This window comes from Acomys minous (genome assembly GCF_964271855.1).
Source record: "Acomys minous genome assembly, chromosome: 16".
Classification (NCBI taxonomy): domain Eukaryota; kingdom Metazoa; phylum Chordata; class Mammalia; order Rodentia; family Muridae; genus Acomys; species Acomys minous.
Window position 1 is genome coordinate 19,426,153 of NC_140498.1, and position 17,634 is coordinate 19,443,786.

Below are 17,634 nucleotides of genomic sequence, written 5' to 3' on the forward strand. Positions count from 1 at the left end.
TGATGGAGTGAGGTTCTTTCTAAAAGCCTGGTGTTCAGGTTGGTGCCATGAGTCGACTGGCCATGAACTTGGGTGGTACATACAGGCATGGGGTAGTCACAGCGAAAGTCACAAGGAAGCTGGCAGCTGCATGCTCAACCCTTCTTGAGTGGATGTGAATTTTGCCATTACTATCTCCTGTAGACATCAGATTCTTTGGCCTCTAAGTACAGATCTGTACCAGTGGCTCCTCAGGGACTTTCAGGCATTTGGCCTCAGACTATGGCCACATTGTTTCTCTTGTGCCAAGGCTTCAGTTGATAGCCACCAGTATCCCCTGGCTTCCCAGTGCGCAGGTGGCCACTGTGTGCCCAGTCAGCCCCAGGTGATGTAAGGCAACCTAATAACCCTCTTCTTGCATCCTATCCTATCATCCTATTTGTTCTGCTTTGCTGGGGATCTTTGACTAATACAATAACCGATTTTAAATACAATGGCCAACTTTAAAAGTAGGCCACTCAAGACTGGTTTAGTTGAGGCCAAACATAAGTTAAGAGGTAGCATGTGTCACAACCAGGATGTGAAAGTTAAAAACAAAGACATTAGAACTGAGAATCTACAAGAAAAAGAGATGACTATGATGGCTATAAATGCTTAAATGTAGGAAACTTAATATAACTTGGGAGAGCCAGAATGTGACAGCAAGAATAAATTAAGTAGGTCTGATGCCTAAATGGCTATCAGACACCAGAAGCTGAAAACTATCAAGTTGATGCCAAGTTTCAGGCAGGAGAACCATGGAGCTGAGACCAGAGGCAGCTCCTGTGGGAAGGAAAGGGGCGGCAGGGCCCACGGAGGACCATGAGCTGGTCAAGCCGCTTGGAAACCAACAGATCGCCATTCACAACCATTCCCTCTGGCTGAGCCGAGGGAGCAGGCAGAGGCCCGTAGACGCCTCACAGGTGCGTGACACAAATGACTAGCCCCAAATAATCAGTCTCAAGAAAGATTAGCCAGGCTTGGTGGCACACACCTTTAATCCCAGTACTCGGATTTCGAGGCCAGCCTGGTCTACAAAGTGAGTCCAGAACAGCCAAGGCTACACAGAGAAACCCGGTCTCGAAAACAAAAGATTACCTAAGTCTCTACTCAGTTCCCACCACACAACAGAATACCACTAGGCAGCTCCATTCCCAGGAGTCAGTCTCATTTTCCTTAATAAATCTATGTTCACTCTGCTCACTTCTTGTTCATGTTTCCTTTTTGTTCTTGGCCTCGAGACAAACAAGCAAGATACCTAGAAGCCAGGGACTGGGGGCAGCCTTGGTGACTGCTCACTGTCCAGCCTCCAAACTCCCTGGTTAAGCTGACTAAAGGCCAAGACAGGTGGATCCCTTTACACTCAAGGAATCCCCATCAGTTCCACTCTTAAAAATACAAAATGCTCGAAGACAGACACGGTTTAGGATAAATCAATCCTGTTTAGACATATATGCCTGCAGGGACCGCAAGATGATGAGATGGACATATTAGCAAACATACAGAGGCCCAGTCTTCAAACACACATCAGTGTGAGAACTACAAGGCTCGGCTCTCAGGACCTGGGACGTGGTGACCAAGGAAACGGGAAGAGCACAGAACTGATGAAGTGTGCTCCAGAAAATGCTGACAGGGAAACAGGTGGGAAGATAAATTATCAGAAGAGCAGAAAAGCATTTGAAGGCGAGAAGGGAATGATGACACGTGACAAAAAAGATGAGAGTGGTTCCAGAACAGGAGCATGATTCGGTGTCAAATGTGACACAAAGACTGGGAGAAAGCCACTGAGCTGAAGGATTTAGGAGACAACTGGAGCCCAGCCAAAGCAGGGGTTTATGGCTGGTGAAACGGGAGCCAGACCCACTTCCTGCCCTCTGCACTACATCCTTGGCCTCCTTTTGAAAGGAGGTGGGTACCACATAGCAATACCCACTGAGCCACCAATTGTCACCCTTTTTGTTTGTGACAACTGAGGGCAAAGGACTGTGGCCAAGACTTCTGCCTCATCTACGAATGTCTACCCCGCAGATTTCAACACCAAGCACCTGATTACTGACTCAGCTGTACTGCCATAGCAAAGTTGTAGGAATGAGTGGGTGGCCAGAGACTCAAGTGGCACCAATCCTGTCAGCAGAGGCCTACTTGCTGAGAAACCATGTGACCCAGTCCCTGATCACACTCCTTCCAGGGACACAGAAGCAGCCTAGTAATTTTGCACTTGAAATTCTCCTCATTTAAGACTTTCATTTAAAAGCATCAACATCTGTAAAACCTGGAGATGCCTAAAACAAGTGGGGCTCCGTTAACCATAGCTGTGTTTGTAATGGCACCTCAAAAACTCCATGAGCAAGGGGTGGTGCACACCTCCAGTCTGAGTACTCTGGAGGCACAGGCAGGTAGACTCTGTGAGTTCCAGGCTCCTTTAGTCTATAACATGAAGTCCAGGCCAGCCAGGGAAACAAACAAACAAGAAAACAGTGAACTTCATGAATGCACAAAAGTTCTGAAGAAAAACCAAAAACACTGTAAAGACAAATAAGAACTACAGCCTGTGGTCTTGATGGAAAGGAACTACAGCACTAACACCTCTTCTCGAGGAGGTGCACCCTGATGAGCCACCATGCCTCCACACTGACCTTCTTCCAACAACAGTAGGAGATAGGTATGATTATTTTATTAGTCATTAATATTGGTGTTTTACCTGAGTATCACTTGGACGCCTGGTCCTGGTAGAGTAGCCCTGAAACTGACTTACACATGGTTGTGAGCCATCATGTTGGTGCTGGGAATTAAACCCAGATCCTCTGGGAGAACAAGCTCTGAGCCATCTCTCCAGCTGTCTTTTTGAATTTCAAATCCAAATGGGCATGATAGCTCAGACCTGCGCTCTCAAACACGTGGGAAGGACTGTGAGTTAGAGGCAAGCGAGACTGAAGTCTTCCCTGGGTTACACAATAAGACTCTGAAAACAAAATTAACAATCAATCAATCAAACAAAAGCCTCTGAATACAGAGTTTCTTTTATTTATTTATTTTTGGTTTTTCAAGACAGGGTTTCTCTGTGTAGCCTTGGCTGTCCTGGACTCACTTGTAGAATAGGCTGGCCTCAAACTCACAGAGATCCGCCTGCCTCTGCCTCCCAAGCACTAGGATTAAAGGCGTGCGCCACCATGCCTGGCTTCAGAGTTTCTTCTAATAGTTAATGAAACACTGTACGCACACAGTGCAGACAGAGTATATGCTATCACCTTGCCAGCTTCATGTCTAAAGCAAATGCAACTACTGAGACAGCATGCCACAGAGCAGAGGACCCTTCTGTATTGAATTTGTTCCCAAAGAAGTCAGGATGTACTCTCACAACTTATGCAGCCGAACAAAACCAAGACAAAGACCACAGTTCTACGTTCTTGAAGGAAATTCTACAAATAACTGACTCCAATCAGCACAAACCTGTTATGCTTCATGTCCGTTAAACCTTATCTCAGGAGCCCTTAAATATCTCCAAGAAGTGGGGCTCAGTGGTTAAGATCACTTGGTGCTTTTCCAGAGGACCCAAGCTCAGTTTTTAGCACTCCCAGGGCAGCTCGTAACTGTCTATAATTCCAGTTCCAGGGATCTGATGACCTCACTAGCTTCTGCATGAGGCCATCACATTATGCACATACATACATGTAGGCAAAACACTCATATACACTAAAGCAACAACCTAATAATCTCTAAAAACAAATCTATTCTTTTTAATGTTAACTTACTTAGAGTGTGTGTGTGTGTGTGTAAATAAACTATTGTCCCCCTTTCCAAATGGAAAATCTGAGGCAATATAACAACACACACACACACACACACACACACACACACACACACACACACACACAGTCCCCCAGTGAAGAAATGGTAAGGGGGCTGAAGAGATGGCTCAACAGTTCGGGTGCTCTTCCTGAGAACCTGGGGTTTAATCCACAGCATCCACATGGTGGCTCATTGTCATCTATGACCCCAGTTCTAGGGGATCAGATGCTCTCTTCTAGCTTTTGTGGGCATCTGGCAGATGTGTGATACACAGACATGAGGCCAAACACACACATATAAAACTGAGTATCTGCCTTGTCACTCAGCCATTCTGATGTTCATCTGGACTTTGATGGTTCCACTCTTAGTGCCTTAATAAAGGCAGTGTTTGTTCAATACAATTTTTCAATTAAAGGATCCACGGAATTGTACAGTTTCAATAAATATTCTGATCCTGCTAGATGGTCTCTCTGGAGAAGAGAGAAAGATGAAAGAAATCCAAGGATGACTGATGGCAAAATGATTCCATAATAAATCTTATTTTCATGAGGCCTCAGATGTTTTTAGCAAGATAACAACACATTTCAATGTAATAATTAGTAAACACAAAGAAATTACCCAAAGGAGCCAGCCAAGTGTAAATGCAGCCCGAGCCACATGTACGTTGTTTCAGGATTGGATTCATTCACCTGAGGAAACCAATCCCAAATCGGCTTTTTATTACATCCACATTTAGAGGATTTGGAGCAAAGAGCATCTTCATAACCTAGTCCAGTCCAACAGAGACTAGGTTGCTCACCCTCCCTCCCACCGGGAGTCCTGAAAAGGCTGGACTTTGGGCTCCCTCTGGAGGATGCTGTCTTCTATGAGGGAGGTAGATGCAGTCCATCTGACAGCTACTAAGGACCTACTATAATCTATAGTCTAAGAAATGAAATTCATATCACACTGCACCCAGGCTCAGTAGCATGTGCTTGTAGTCAAAGCTGTATGAGTGAGTCAGAAGAGCTGCATGAGCTCAGGAACTCAGGACCAACCTGTGCCGCACAGGGAGACCTGGCTTCAAGCAAACAAACAAAAAAACACGTTGGTGCGCTCCTTTGCTTTACACAAGTCAAACGAGTGCCAATGAATTCCAAGCATGATCTAAGCTTGGGGAATCCCCACCCACCTGAAGGTGGATCTCAGTAGGTAAGACAAACAATACAAAACAGCTTATCAGACTGCAAAGTGCTATACGAAAGTCAACAGGAAACGGGAGTGGGGATGAAGCTGGAAGCAGCAGCATGTCTTTTACGTAAGCACAGATGGATGAACAGCTTTCCTGGACATGTGGAGAGACCCTGCAGCCACACCATCGGGGGTGGGATTCTAAGCAGAGAGGCCCACAGGAACAAGGGCAGCTGACCTTTTTTGGTCAGAGTGGGATAAGAGGAAAGCAGAAAATGGGACCAAAGGAGGGAGAGAGGCAGGTTTATGAGAGGCAGGGGTCACCTAACTTTTGTGTATGTTGGCAAAGCAACACATGTGAGGGGTGGGAGGAACATTCTGGTTGTTCCCTGGGAAGAAACTGAAGGTTGAATAAGAGTGTGAGCAGGAAAACCTATTAGGGGATTTCTACCAAGCCTGGGTAAGAGACGCCATGAAAAACAGCCGAGAGCCAAGGGGTTAGACCCTGGAAAGACTTAAGCAACAGACCTGAAAGGATGGGCTAGGAGGAGAGAAGTAGAAATTTACTCCACAAAATTTCTCCTGAGCAACAAGAAATAAATGGGGTTGATGCTAACTAAGGGAGGGAGGACATGATCAGAGGCCTTCATCACGAGCACACTGAGTTTGAGATGATGCCTCTTACATGCTTCAACAGCACCGTCAGCCGGTGGAGAGTCTGAATGTGGAGTTAGTGGACTATCTAGGCTAGAGGGAGCAAGCTTGTTCTTTTTGTGATCTGAGACACTTTTAAGAAGAGTGATATGATGCTTTGCCACCAGAGAGGCTGTCCAAATAAGAGATCAAAACATCAGGTATACATGAGAGTCTGTCTCATAAACAAAACAAAACATGACAACACACAGAGAGAAGAAATGAAAACTAATCGGTAACAACCATTTCTTACCAATTTAAAATAAAAATCTATGAGCCCAACTATAGCACAGCCTGAAGAGCTTGTTTACCAGTTTGCTCGTCAGTGTGGACTGAGTGCTACCCATCACAGGCGCACACTGCTGACTAGCTGACCTCAGGATTACTTTTTCAGAAAAACGGACTGCTATAGACATGGCCCCTCCCCATGGTCATAGTTTATTAGCTTTCCCACCTCTGCAGGAAAAGGAAGTTGGGTAGTTAGGAGATTGGTGATGGAGTATTTTCTTTCTGTGCTTTGCCTTCCATTACACTAAAGACTGCTTTTTTGAAATCACATGGCACAACATTAGTGTGTGTGTGTGTGTGTGTGTGTGTGTGTGTATGTGTACAGTTTGCTTTTTTAAAACTAATTTTATTTAAAAATGCTTTCTCATTTTTAATCACCTTAAACTGCAGTTCCTTAGTCACCTAATATCTCTCCATTATTTCCCTATACCATCCTGTGAACTGTTTTAGTAACATGGCCCAATTTCTCAGTAGGGCCTCTTAATTTGCACTTCAGACAGTATGGTTCTTCAGACAGTATGCTCTCTTGGTGTTCCTACACACCGGTGCAGTGTGCCCCTATGCACTGGTGCAGTGTGCCCCTATGCACTGATGCAGTGTGCCCCTATGCACTGGTGCAGTGTGCCCCTATGCACTGGTGCAGTGTGCCCCTATGCACTGGTGCAGTGTGCCCCTATGCATTGGTGCAGTGTGCCCCTATGTACTGGTACAGTGTGCTCCTATGCACTGGTGCAGTGTGCCCCTATGCACTGGTGCAGTGTGCCCCTATGCACTGGTGCAGTGTGCTCCCATGCACTGATACAGTGTGCCCCTATGCACTGGTGCAGTGTGCTCCTATGCACTGATGCAGTGTGCCCCTATGCACTGATGCAGTGTGCCCCTATGCACTGGTGCAGTGTGCCCCTATGCACTGGTGCAGTGTGCTCCTATGCACTGATGCAGTGTGCCCCTATGCACTGATGCAGTGTGCCCCTATGCGCTGGTGCAGTGTGCCCCTATGCACTGGTGCAGTGTGCCCCTATGCACTGGTGCAGTGTGCCCCTATGCACTGGTGCAGTGTGCTCCTATGCAGTAACGCAGTGCCCTTCTATGTCTATGTAGGGATACAGGCCAGGAGTGAGGGTCAGATCTCCTGGAACTATAGTTACAAGCACTTATGAGCCTCTGTGTGGTGCTGGGAACAGCAAATGCTCTTAGAAGACACTGAACTATCTTCCAGCCCCCAAATGCTTTTTAGTGGCAAGAGGTGTGTTTTTTTAGATAGGGCCTCACCTGTGCCACATGGCTGGTTTATGCAGTACAGAGGACTGAAGCCAGGATTTCATGCATGCTAGGCAAATACTCATCCAACTGTGCTATATCCGCAGCCCTGAATCAAAACTTTTCTAAGACTCTGAAAGCCACATAGGCTATTGCCATAGCTCTTGGTTGCACACTAGAACTTAATGGTAAAGCCCCCATTGTTAAAGACACCACCCACTTTTGTGCCAGGTCATGGAGAAATCAAGTTGGTAATTACCAGGGAAGTTTCTTCCTAGCTGGTTAGCTATCATAGTACTGGAAGGTGTTAGGCAAGCTGCTGAGGGGGGAAAAGTCATCAGTGGTTTTACATAGCTATGAATCCTGTGTACTACAGTAATGAGTACAACAGCAGCATGACTGTTAACTGCTTCATGATTGCACTTAAGGCCTGCAAAGGAGAAATGCATACATGTTACTGTAAATCTAGCTAAGAACCCACATCTGGGGAGCTCATAGACCCCAGGACTGAACCTACTATTATTCTGCTAAATGCACATAGTATCAACCTGCCCTCTAAATGCACTCCTCTATACCCATAGATCAGGTGGCTCTCCGAACTCTTTTGAGAAGCTTCCTTATGCAGTGGATGGTGGTTAATGCAGAAACTGGTCAAAGTGTAGAGAATAAGTGTCAGTGGAGTGTTTGCCCATCTACAAACGCGACATCTATGCCACCCAGCCTCTAACAAGGCTCAGAGAACATCATGGAAAAGAGGGCAGGAAGACTGCAGGAGCCAGGGGCCAGGGACGACTGGAGTGAAACGGTAACTTCTAGACAAGTAAGAACAATGCACTCAGCCGGGCGTGGTGGCGCTTGCCTTTAATCCCAGCACTCAGGAGGCAGAGGCAGGCGGATCACTGTGAGTTCGAGGCCAGCCCGGTCTACAAAGCGAGTCCAGGACAGCCAAGGCTACACAGAGAAACCCTGTCTCAAAAAACCAAAAAAAAAAAAAAAAAAAAAAAAAAAAAGAACAATGCACTCAGGAACTTACAGCAGCTGTGGGTGCCTGTGCATGATCAAGCCAGGTAGTCTAGCATGGAGGCTGAGGGAGCTCATGAGCCCTTAGCCCCAACTGTGTAGCCCTGGACTTCTGATGGCTTCGGAGGAAAGGGAGTCAATTTTCTTTAAGGGTCTGGCCCCTGGTGGGTTTCCCACACTCTAGTGGATAGTCCCACACCCAGGAGAATATAGGCAGAGCAAATTAAACTTGATAGATTATAAAAAATAAACAAAAACAAATATATGACATGAGGTTGGGGTGGGATAGAAAGTGGGCATGAATCTGGGAAGAGTTAGGGAAATGAGTAAGAAGTGAATATAATCAAAACACATTGTAAGAAATTTTCAACGAATTAATAAAAATAGTATATTAAAAACCTTTCCTGTAGGGTGGTGGTGACGCATGCCTTTAATCCTAGCATTTGGGAGGCAGAGGCAGGTGGATCGCTGTGAGTTTGAGGCCAGCCTAGTCTACAAAGCGAGTCCAAAACAGGCAAGGTTACACAGAGAAACCTTGTCTCAAAAAAAAAAAAAAAAAAGGAAAAAAAACTTTGCCAAGTTAAAAACACAGCACAATATTGTACTAAATAAATTTAGTTTTCTTGCTGGGTGTGAAGGTACATGCCTTTAATCCCAGGACGCAGGAGGCAGAGGCAGGTAGATCTCTAAATTTGAGGCCAGCCTGGTCTAAGAGCGAGTTCTAGGACAGCCAGGGCAACTCGGTCTCAAGATCAAATAAAAAATTGTGTGTCCTGAATTAATTTCTCAGCACCCCAAAATTAAAAAGAAGTTTATGTGCTATAAATTTAACCCCCAAGTTAATATGTCAAGGGCAGTAGGTGCTGGGGCCTTCAGGAAGTAATTCAGAATGGATGAGGTCATGAAGCGGTCCTCCGTGATGTCTTAGCGGCTTGCACTGCCTGCCTACATTGAGCCCCCCACCATGCTCAACAGTAGCAAGGCCCCTCCTGGACCCTGAACAGATTCTGGCCTGTGCCAGTGGGATTCCTAGCCTCCAGAACGACAAGCTAAATAACTAACTATCCAGTCTGTACTATTCAGCAACAAGAAACAGCCCAGGGTAGAAAGGAAACAGCCCAGGGTAGAAAGGAAACCTTTTTCAGGTTGTGCACAGCTTCATTAGGAAATTCTTCCGGCTAAATGGAAGGCGCTGTCAGACTAGGCAAGTGGGAGAATGCAGGCAGTTGTTTCATTTAAAGGAATTTGACATCATATCACTGTCAGATGTTATGTAAGTACTAAAAATGCTTCACTGCTAACAACAGAATGTCTTTCATCCTGTGATGGTAACGAGCGGTTACTAAGACAACAGATAAGAAGGTCGGTCGAGCATCTACTTGAAGAGGCCGGTGCTTTCCAGGAGACTCTCAGTAGGCTGAGTGGCACGAGCCGGGCACATCATGTGACACTGCCCACTCAGTAATCGGGACAAGGAAGGAAGCAGAGAGAAGGTGACTTTATAATTCCAAATCACAGCATCAAAATAACACAGTTTTCAGAAGAGAAAAATGGTTAAATTTTTGCTAATTAAAAAAACCAAACAAACCAGATGATGCTGATGCAGACAGGATAGACAGCTATCCTAGCAGCAACCTATGTTACAGTCTATTGTGTATAAAATAAACAAGAAAGAGTTGTAAAGCTTGTATTTTAAGATTACTTAAAAGGCAAAACACTATCGGGAAAAAAACAATCTGTTCCTCTTCAAATTCTTCCCCTCACAATCGCCATCTCCACCCTAAAATTAAAAACCAAGCCAGTAAGAACCAGGGATAAGACATGTAAATATCTGCTGTCAAAGCCGTGACTGTACTAAAGTTACTCTACAGGCGACCTACTGAGTGGTGAGCGCTGCTCAGTTTAAGTCCTATTTAAATCAAACCATAGGACAGGCCTCAGTGTTCACCGAGCATGCTCAGTGTAGAACCAACATCTACTCATGCTTATTGTCTTTGCTTGGGAATCTTTAGCACCTAGACATTGGGACTCTCTGTGTTACATGTTTACACTGGGACTCTCTGTGTTATATATTTACACTAGGATTCTCTGTGTTATGTATTTATACTAGGACTCTGTGTGTTATATATCCACACTGGACTCTCTGTATTACATATTTACATTGGGGCTCTCTGTGTTACATATTTGTACTGGGACTCTATTATTTATTTACATTAAGATGCTCTGTATTACATATCTGCACTGGGACTCTATATTATATATTTACATTAAGATGTTCTGTGTTACATATCTGCACTGGGACTCTATATATTTACATTAAGATGCTCTGTGTTACATATCTGCACTGGGACTCTATATTATATATTTACATTAAGATGTTCTGTGTTACATATCTGCACTGGGACTCTATATATTTACATTAAGATGCTCTGTGTTACATATTTGCATTGGGACTCTGTATTATATACTTACACTGGGATTCTCAGTGTTATATATTTGGCAACTTTCCCTTCTATAATTAATCATAAAGCTCTGAGCCAAACCCAGGAAGGAGCACTAACCAACATGCTAGAAATAACAGATGATTAAACAAAATCACAGGACTTGACATGAGACATAGTTCTATTAACAGGCATTTGTGAACTTAAAGTTCAAATTAAGAAAACAGGGAACAATATTATAAATTTAAAAGCAAAAATAAGAGATTATACCCCATTACCCAGGCTTCACTGCTAGCCAGCACTTCTGTACATTTAACCTTGACAAAAAGAAAAGGCTGTATTAACCACACAGGATTTTGGGATTCCCTGAATTTTCATCTGCCAATTTTCTACTCTACAGTCAACAGGTTCCTCTCTTTTTAGCTGGTGCATTTCTTGTGTTCTAAAGACGAACAGGAAGTGGTAAGTCACTGGCTAAGGGAACTCAGGTTGAGACAAAAATACCTGTACTTTGCCCCATACAGGCACTGGGAGACTGGGAGCAAAGGACTCCTCCTCATCAAACAGAACTACTTGGTGTAGTGTAAATACGTCCTAGTGTAAATACGTCCTAGTGTAAATACGTAACACTCTTTTCTCTTCTGCCCACGCCATTCACTCACAGTCATGGAGGGCTCTATCTGGTCACAGAGCTCCTTCCGTGTGCACCTACATACTGTCAATGTAAGACCCCTAAAGAGTTTAATACCCATCTAAGAAGTGCTCAGATCTGATGAAGTAATTAAAAAACCAAGGCAATGCAGAACTCAAGACTAGAACAAGTAAGAGGCTATGCCCTGTCTTCTGGCTTCTGTTTGTCTTAGGGTGCTGGAGACCAAGCCCATGCTAGGAGCTACACTCCTAGCTCCTATCCCATGTTTTGAAAAGAATGTTACCCTTACACTATAAAGTAAGCTACAGACTGAAAATTTAGAAGACAAGATTTTGAGACAGGGTCTCACTATAAAGCTCTGGCTGGCCTGGAACTCACTGTGTAGATGAGATCAAACTCATAATGACCCACCTGCCTCTGCCTCTCAAGTGCTGGGGTTAAAGGCATGTGAAATCATGCATGGCTAAGGAATTATTTTTAAATTACATAGATGTATATTCTGTATGCATGAATATGTGTGTCAGATGTTCCTGTTAGGGTCAGGGGCCAACTTGTGGGGCCTGGTTCTTAGATGGACCTCAGAGGTCTTTAGACCTGGCAGCAAGCATCTTTACTCACTGAATCATCTCAGTAGTGAGTAACATTTTTCTTACTTTTGACATTAACTCACTAAAATGTGTTCAGATTAGCACTGTCTGGGTCTCAGCTATGTACTAGAGCTGCTTCCCAAGCTCTGAGCAACACTGACAACTCCTGGTTAACTCTACTAACTGCAAATGGTTTCAGTTACTCTTCAAGGCCACCTTTTCAGGAATTCCACACCATGTAAATGATTTGGGTTCATTTCCCCCTGCATGTATATGTGGTTTGTGTTTCTGGTCCTCTCATGGAATAGCAGGATGCACACCAGTGGCATATCACTGCTCTCTTCAAACCCAGGAGCCCTAACTCACCCAATGAGTCAACACATTTGCAAATGGTATGCTATGCAGGCTTCCAGGACATGAGTACATCACTTAAATGCATAAGCTTAAAGGATCTTGTGACTTATAATGAACTAAAAGATGGTCATTAATGGCTTTCCTGTTCAATAACAGCTCTGGTTCTGCAAAGTGGATTGTGACATACATAAGAAGTCCTGGGACTGTCAAAACAAAGCCATAGCTCTAAATGTCACAATTAAAATGCCTTCTTCGGGGCTTCAGAAAAAATCTTATGTACATACATATATTTTGCTTTTTTATTTTCTGAGACAAAGTCCATAGCCCAGGATGGCCTCAAAGTCACTGAAGGTGACTTTTAACTTCTGATCCTTCTGCCTCTACCTCCCAAGTGCTAGGATTAGTGACCTGTATGCCTGGTTTATTGGGGCTAGGGCCTTGTATATGCTAGGCTAGCACATTACCGGCTGAGCTATACTACTCCCCCAAACCCAGCTTTACATATTTTTAATTTACTCAATTTTCTTTGACAAAGTAGGAATAACTTTATCAAGAATTAAAATACAGTCAATTTCATTTGTACTGAGAATAATAAAATTGATAAATTATGCACAGAGATGACCTCACTAGGGAATGCAAGGCCACATGCATGCTTAGGACTCAGTGAGTGTCGGTTTAGTTTCCTTCCCTTAAGAGAAGGCATTTAGGGGGCTGGAGAGATGGCTCAGAGGCTAAGAGCACTGACTGCTCTTCCAGAGGACCTGAGTTCAATTCCCAGCCACCACATGGTGGCTCACAACCATCTGTAATATGATCCAATGCCCTCTTCTGGCCTGCAGGTGTACATGCAGACAGGGCACTCATATATATAAAATAAAGAAATAAAATATATATGTATATAAAAGAGAAGACATTCAAATGGATATTGATGACTACAAGATTTCTGTATAAATCCAAGAATCGCTGTGGTGGGTGGGGTTAGAGCTAACAGTAGATATTTTTGAAAACAGGACAACATTTAATGAACAGTGATGGACAGTAAACTGGAAGCAAACAGACGAGAAGAAGCCAAAAGCAAACAAGGCTGTTCTGTATGCAGGCCGGTCAGCTACTTCCTGTCCCATGGCATGGATCATCTGAACACTGCTGGAGGATGAACATGACATGACTACTTTTTGTCCTGGATGCTGTGAATCCTAATCATTAAAAATTCAAATGAGGCTGGGGGTGGTAGTGGGGGTGGTGGTGGTGGTGGTGGGTGCACGCCTTTAATCCGAGCACTCAGGAGGCAGAGGCAGATGGATCTCTGTGAGTTCGAGGCCAGCCTGGTCTACAAAGCAAGTCCAGGACATCCGGGGCTACACAAAGAAACCCTCTCAAGAAAAAAAAAATTCTAATGAGAGCTCATGTTTACTACTCCAAAAATTAATACTTAGAAGCTTTCAGTAGTTGGTTATATAGGCATAAATAACTGGGTATGATGTTATATACCTTTAATCTCAACACTGGGTGAGGGGAGCAGAAACATCTGCCTCTGTCACCGAAGCATCTGTGAGTCCCAGGACAGTCAGAACTATATAGTGAGACCCTGTATCAAAAAGCCAAATAACAGGTCTGGAGACATGGCTTAGAGGTTGGGAGCATTCTCTGTTCTTCCAAAGGTCCTGAGTTCAATTCCCAGAAACCACAACCATCTATAATGAGATCTGGTGCTGTCTCCTGGCATGCAGGCTCACTGGCAGGCAAAATACTGTATATGTAATAAATAGGTATATCTTTTTTTTTTAAGCCAAAAAACAATACAGAAATAAAATAAAAACAGACCTGTTTCTAGAGTTTAAAGATTATACAAGTTTTACTTTTTATAAAACTTTCCAATAGTAACTAAATTTAAATACTGAGTACAAGACAAAATAGCATTCTATAAAGAACATAAAAAGTTTACCTCTTGTTTTTCTTGATCTGGGTCCACACTAAGTAAAGTTGGTATTTTAGGGGCATCTGTTTTCTTTGATTCTCTCTTTAGCACTTTTATCTGTTTAACTTTTGGAAGAAAAAAAAAAGTAATTTGTTGGCCCCGCCTTATAACTACACTTTCCTTCAAGGAGTTCAGGTAGATTTTCCAGGGGCCACTAAGCCCACTTCTGAGGTTAGTTGCAGAGGAACTGTGTGCTTTAGGGTATGGTGTGCTCTCACAAAGGCACACCTTCCACTTTTATTGAGTGACTGTCAAGTTGCTCACACTCGACACCTTGCTATTGTGTCACATTTTCACAAGGTCTCTGTTTTCCAAGGAAAGGAATAAATTTCATTTTCAAATAAATATCTGCTTAATTTTATTATAATTTCTTTACTTTTTCATGTGTTTATTGGGGTGGGGCCAGTCACCTTCTACAATGTAAATCCCATGATGAAAGGGATCAAAGCCTCAGGTCATCAAGGCTTAGCATCAAATGCATTTACCTGCTAAGCCATCTCACCAGCCCTTAAGATAAAGCTTAAAGTTCTAAGTTTATAAAATCTCCCAAATCCTAGAATACCCAAAGCCTCTCTAACACTTTTGGGCAAATGACCAGAGAAGGTGCTTTACCTCAGCTCATACTCTGAACTAAATTCACTTTCTCAAATTCTGCTCCAGGGTCTCAACATTAATCTAATAACACATTTGCTGTTTGGGAGCTGTCTTTGCCTTTCTAAAAAATTATTTCTATTAAGTCTGACCTTTGCTGGGCATGGTGGAATACACCTTTCGTCCCTGCAGTCTCTCAGAAGGTAGAGACAGGCGGCTCTTTGCAAGTTCAGGCCAACCTGGTCTACATAGTGAGCTCCAGGACAGCCAGAGATACATACATAGTGAGACCCTGACTAAACAAAATACAGAAGTCTGACCCTTAACTACAGAAGAAAAAAAATCTTACCAAAGCAACTGACTGCTTTTACAAAGATCACATGTAAGTTATCTTACAAAAAGCTTATCCCTTATATGTGTCATCTGCACAGCTTTGTGGAGCTGGGCACCACAAGGTACACACCTTCCATTCCTTTTGTCTCCTTTGTCTGCACTGTGAACGGCAGTTCAGGGAAATGGAATTCTTTCCTGTCGCATCTGGAAAAATTCAGCTTTCTTTTGTTCCCACTTGCCATTTGGTCACTCTGACTTGTTCGCTCATTAAATACTTTCTCCACTTGGATCTAGACAAACAAGTACCAGTTAGCAGGAAGAACTGTGTGAAACTAACTGTAGAATCTCAAGCCTAGAAGTGCTGGCCATTTGGACGATGGTAACTATCTTAATAATTGAGAAGCAGGGCGCTGGGGAGATGGTTCAGAGGTTAAGAGGTCCTGAGTTCAATTCCCAGCAACCCCATGGTAACTCACAACCATCTATAATGAGATCTAGTGCCCTCTTCTGGTATGCAGGCATACATGCAGGCAGAGCACTGTATACACAGTAAATAAATATTATTTAAAAACAATTAAAAAGCAGAACAGAACAAAGTATGGTGGACATGCCTATAGTCCCCAGCACTTGGGAGACAGGCAAAAGGATCTCTAGTTCAAGGCCAACCTATGATCCCTAGTGAGCCCCTAAGAAAACAAAAGCAAACACAAACACACAAACCAAACAACAAGGCAATACTGGACACTAACCCAGAAGCAGGTCAGACTCCCAGGAATTTTTCCAAGTGAGGTTTTTAATCTATTTACTGTTTTTGATTTTGAGAACCCATCTTAACTTGGTTTTTTGTTGGGTTTGGGTTTTTTGTTTGTTTTTTATTTGCAAAACAAGGTTTCTCTGTGTAACAGCTGTGACTGTCCTGGAACTCAGTTTGTAGACCAGGCTGACCTCAAACTAATAGAGATCCTTCTGCCTCTGCCTCCTAAGTGCTGGGATCAAAGGTGTATGCCACCCCCACCTGGATGTTTTCAATTTTGTTATTATAAATAATGCTTTGCCTTGAATATAATAAACCTATTGTGATATATTAAAAATTATAAGCAAAAAAGAAAGACATGGCTAGCATTTTTAGATCAAGGAAACTACATCTATTTGGCAAGTGTTTTTGATCCATAAAGATATTTTTGGAAGAGAAAAACACAAGTCTTGTGATTTGTAAAGGTGGAAGTCACACGTTAGAAAACAATTTAAGATAAAGAAATAAAGGGCTGAGAGAAAGGAAGGAAGGCAGGCAGGCAGGAAGGAAGGAAGGCAGGCAGGAAGGAAGGAAGGCAGGGGCTACAGAGACAGTTCAGTGGTTAAGGGCAGCTGTTACTCTCACAGAGTACCTGGGTTCAGTTCTTAGCACCTACATCATGCATGGCTCACAGCCAGGCATAACTCTAGCTCCAGGGGAACTAATGCTCTCTTCTGGTCTCCACAGGCACCAGTAGGTAATCACATATAAAATAAAACAAATTCAAAGGAAATAAAAAAAAAATAGAGAGCTAACAAGGCAAACCAAAAGCACAAAGCATGAGGGGGAATGATGACCTGTTCTCCTTCAACAACTTCAAGTTTTCACCATACAAGCCTTTTACTTGTTTGGTTAGCGTTACACCAAAATACTTTATCTTGTTTGATGCTATTATGAAAGCTAAGAGGAAAAAAAAAAAAAAAAGAAAAGAAAGCTAAGAGGGGCTTATGCAATGATTCTTGGTGGGCATTTGCTTAGCACGTGCAAAGCGTTGGACTTGTCCCAGCACAGGAAAAGGATGATAGGAAAGAAGGGAGAGAAAGGGTAGAAGGGAAGGATTTTTGTTTAAGATTTGTTTATTTTATGTGCATTGGTGTTTTGCCTGCATGCATGTCTATGTGAGAGTGCCAGGTCCTCTGGAACCAGAGTTACAGACAGCTGTGAGCTGCCATGTGGGTGCTGGGAATTGAACCCAGGTCCTTCGGAACCAGAGTTACAGACAGCTGTGAGCTGCCATGTGGGTGCTGGGAATTGAACCCAGGTCCTCTGGAAGAGCAGCCAGTGCTGTTAGCTGTTGAGTCATCTCATCTCTCTGCCCTGGGAGGGAATTTTTTAATGGGAGAACTTAAGAGAAAAAGGTAGATAATGTTTAAAGAGGTCCCATTTTAGTAATTAATTAGCTTATTCATTTCATGTGTGTTCATGTTCTTATATGTGTTGTACATGCATGTGAGGGTATACATGCACATGAGTGTGGAAGCATGAGGTTACATTGGGTGTCTTTCTGGATAGCTTTCTACCTTATTTTTGATGACGGGGTTTCTCATTCCACCTGGGCTAGACTGGGATGCAGCAAAGCCCTGAGGACCCGCATCCCTGACTCCCCGTGTTAGGACCACAGGCACGTGCAACTGTGCCCAGCATTTCATATGGTGCTGTGGATCCAA

General features: G+C 43.5%; 1 protein-coding gene across 9 annotated transcripts in view; it reads right to left on the minus strand.

Annotated features, from left to right (window-relative positions):
• CDKL3 (cyclin dependent kinase like 3) overlaps positions 1 to 17,634 on the minus strand; it is an 82,428-nt gene that overhangs the window by 39,366 nt on the left and 25,428 nt on the right. For 7 of the 9 annotated variants that reach the window (XM_084764135.1, XM_084764138.1, XM_084764141.1 and 4 more), the window contains 2 exons: positions 15,305 to 15,464; positions 14,218 to 14,315 (listed from right to left, as the gene is read on the minus strand). In XM_084764135.1, the coding sequence (XP_084620261.1) occupies positions 14,218 to 14,315; positions 15,305 to 15,464 (258 nt within the window). Of the gene's footprint in view, positions 1 to 9,399; positions 9,696 to 9,717; positions 10,019 to 14,217; positions 14,316 to 15,304; positions 15,465 to 17,634 lie in introns of those variants that run through there. The other 2 variants (XM_084764137.1, XM_084764136.1) reach the window with 2 other exon arrangements.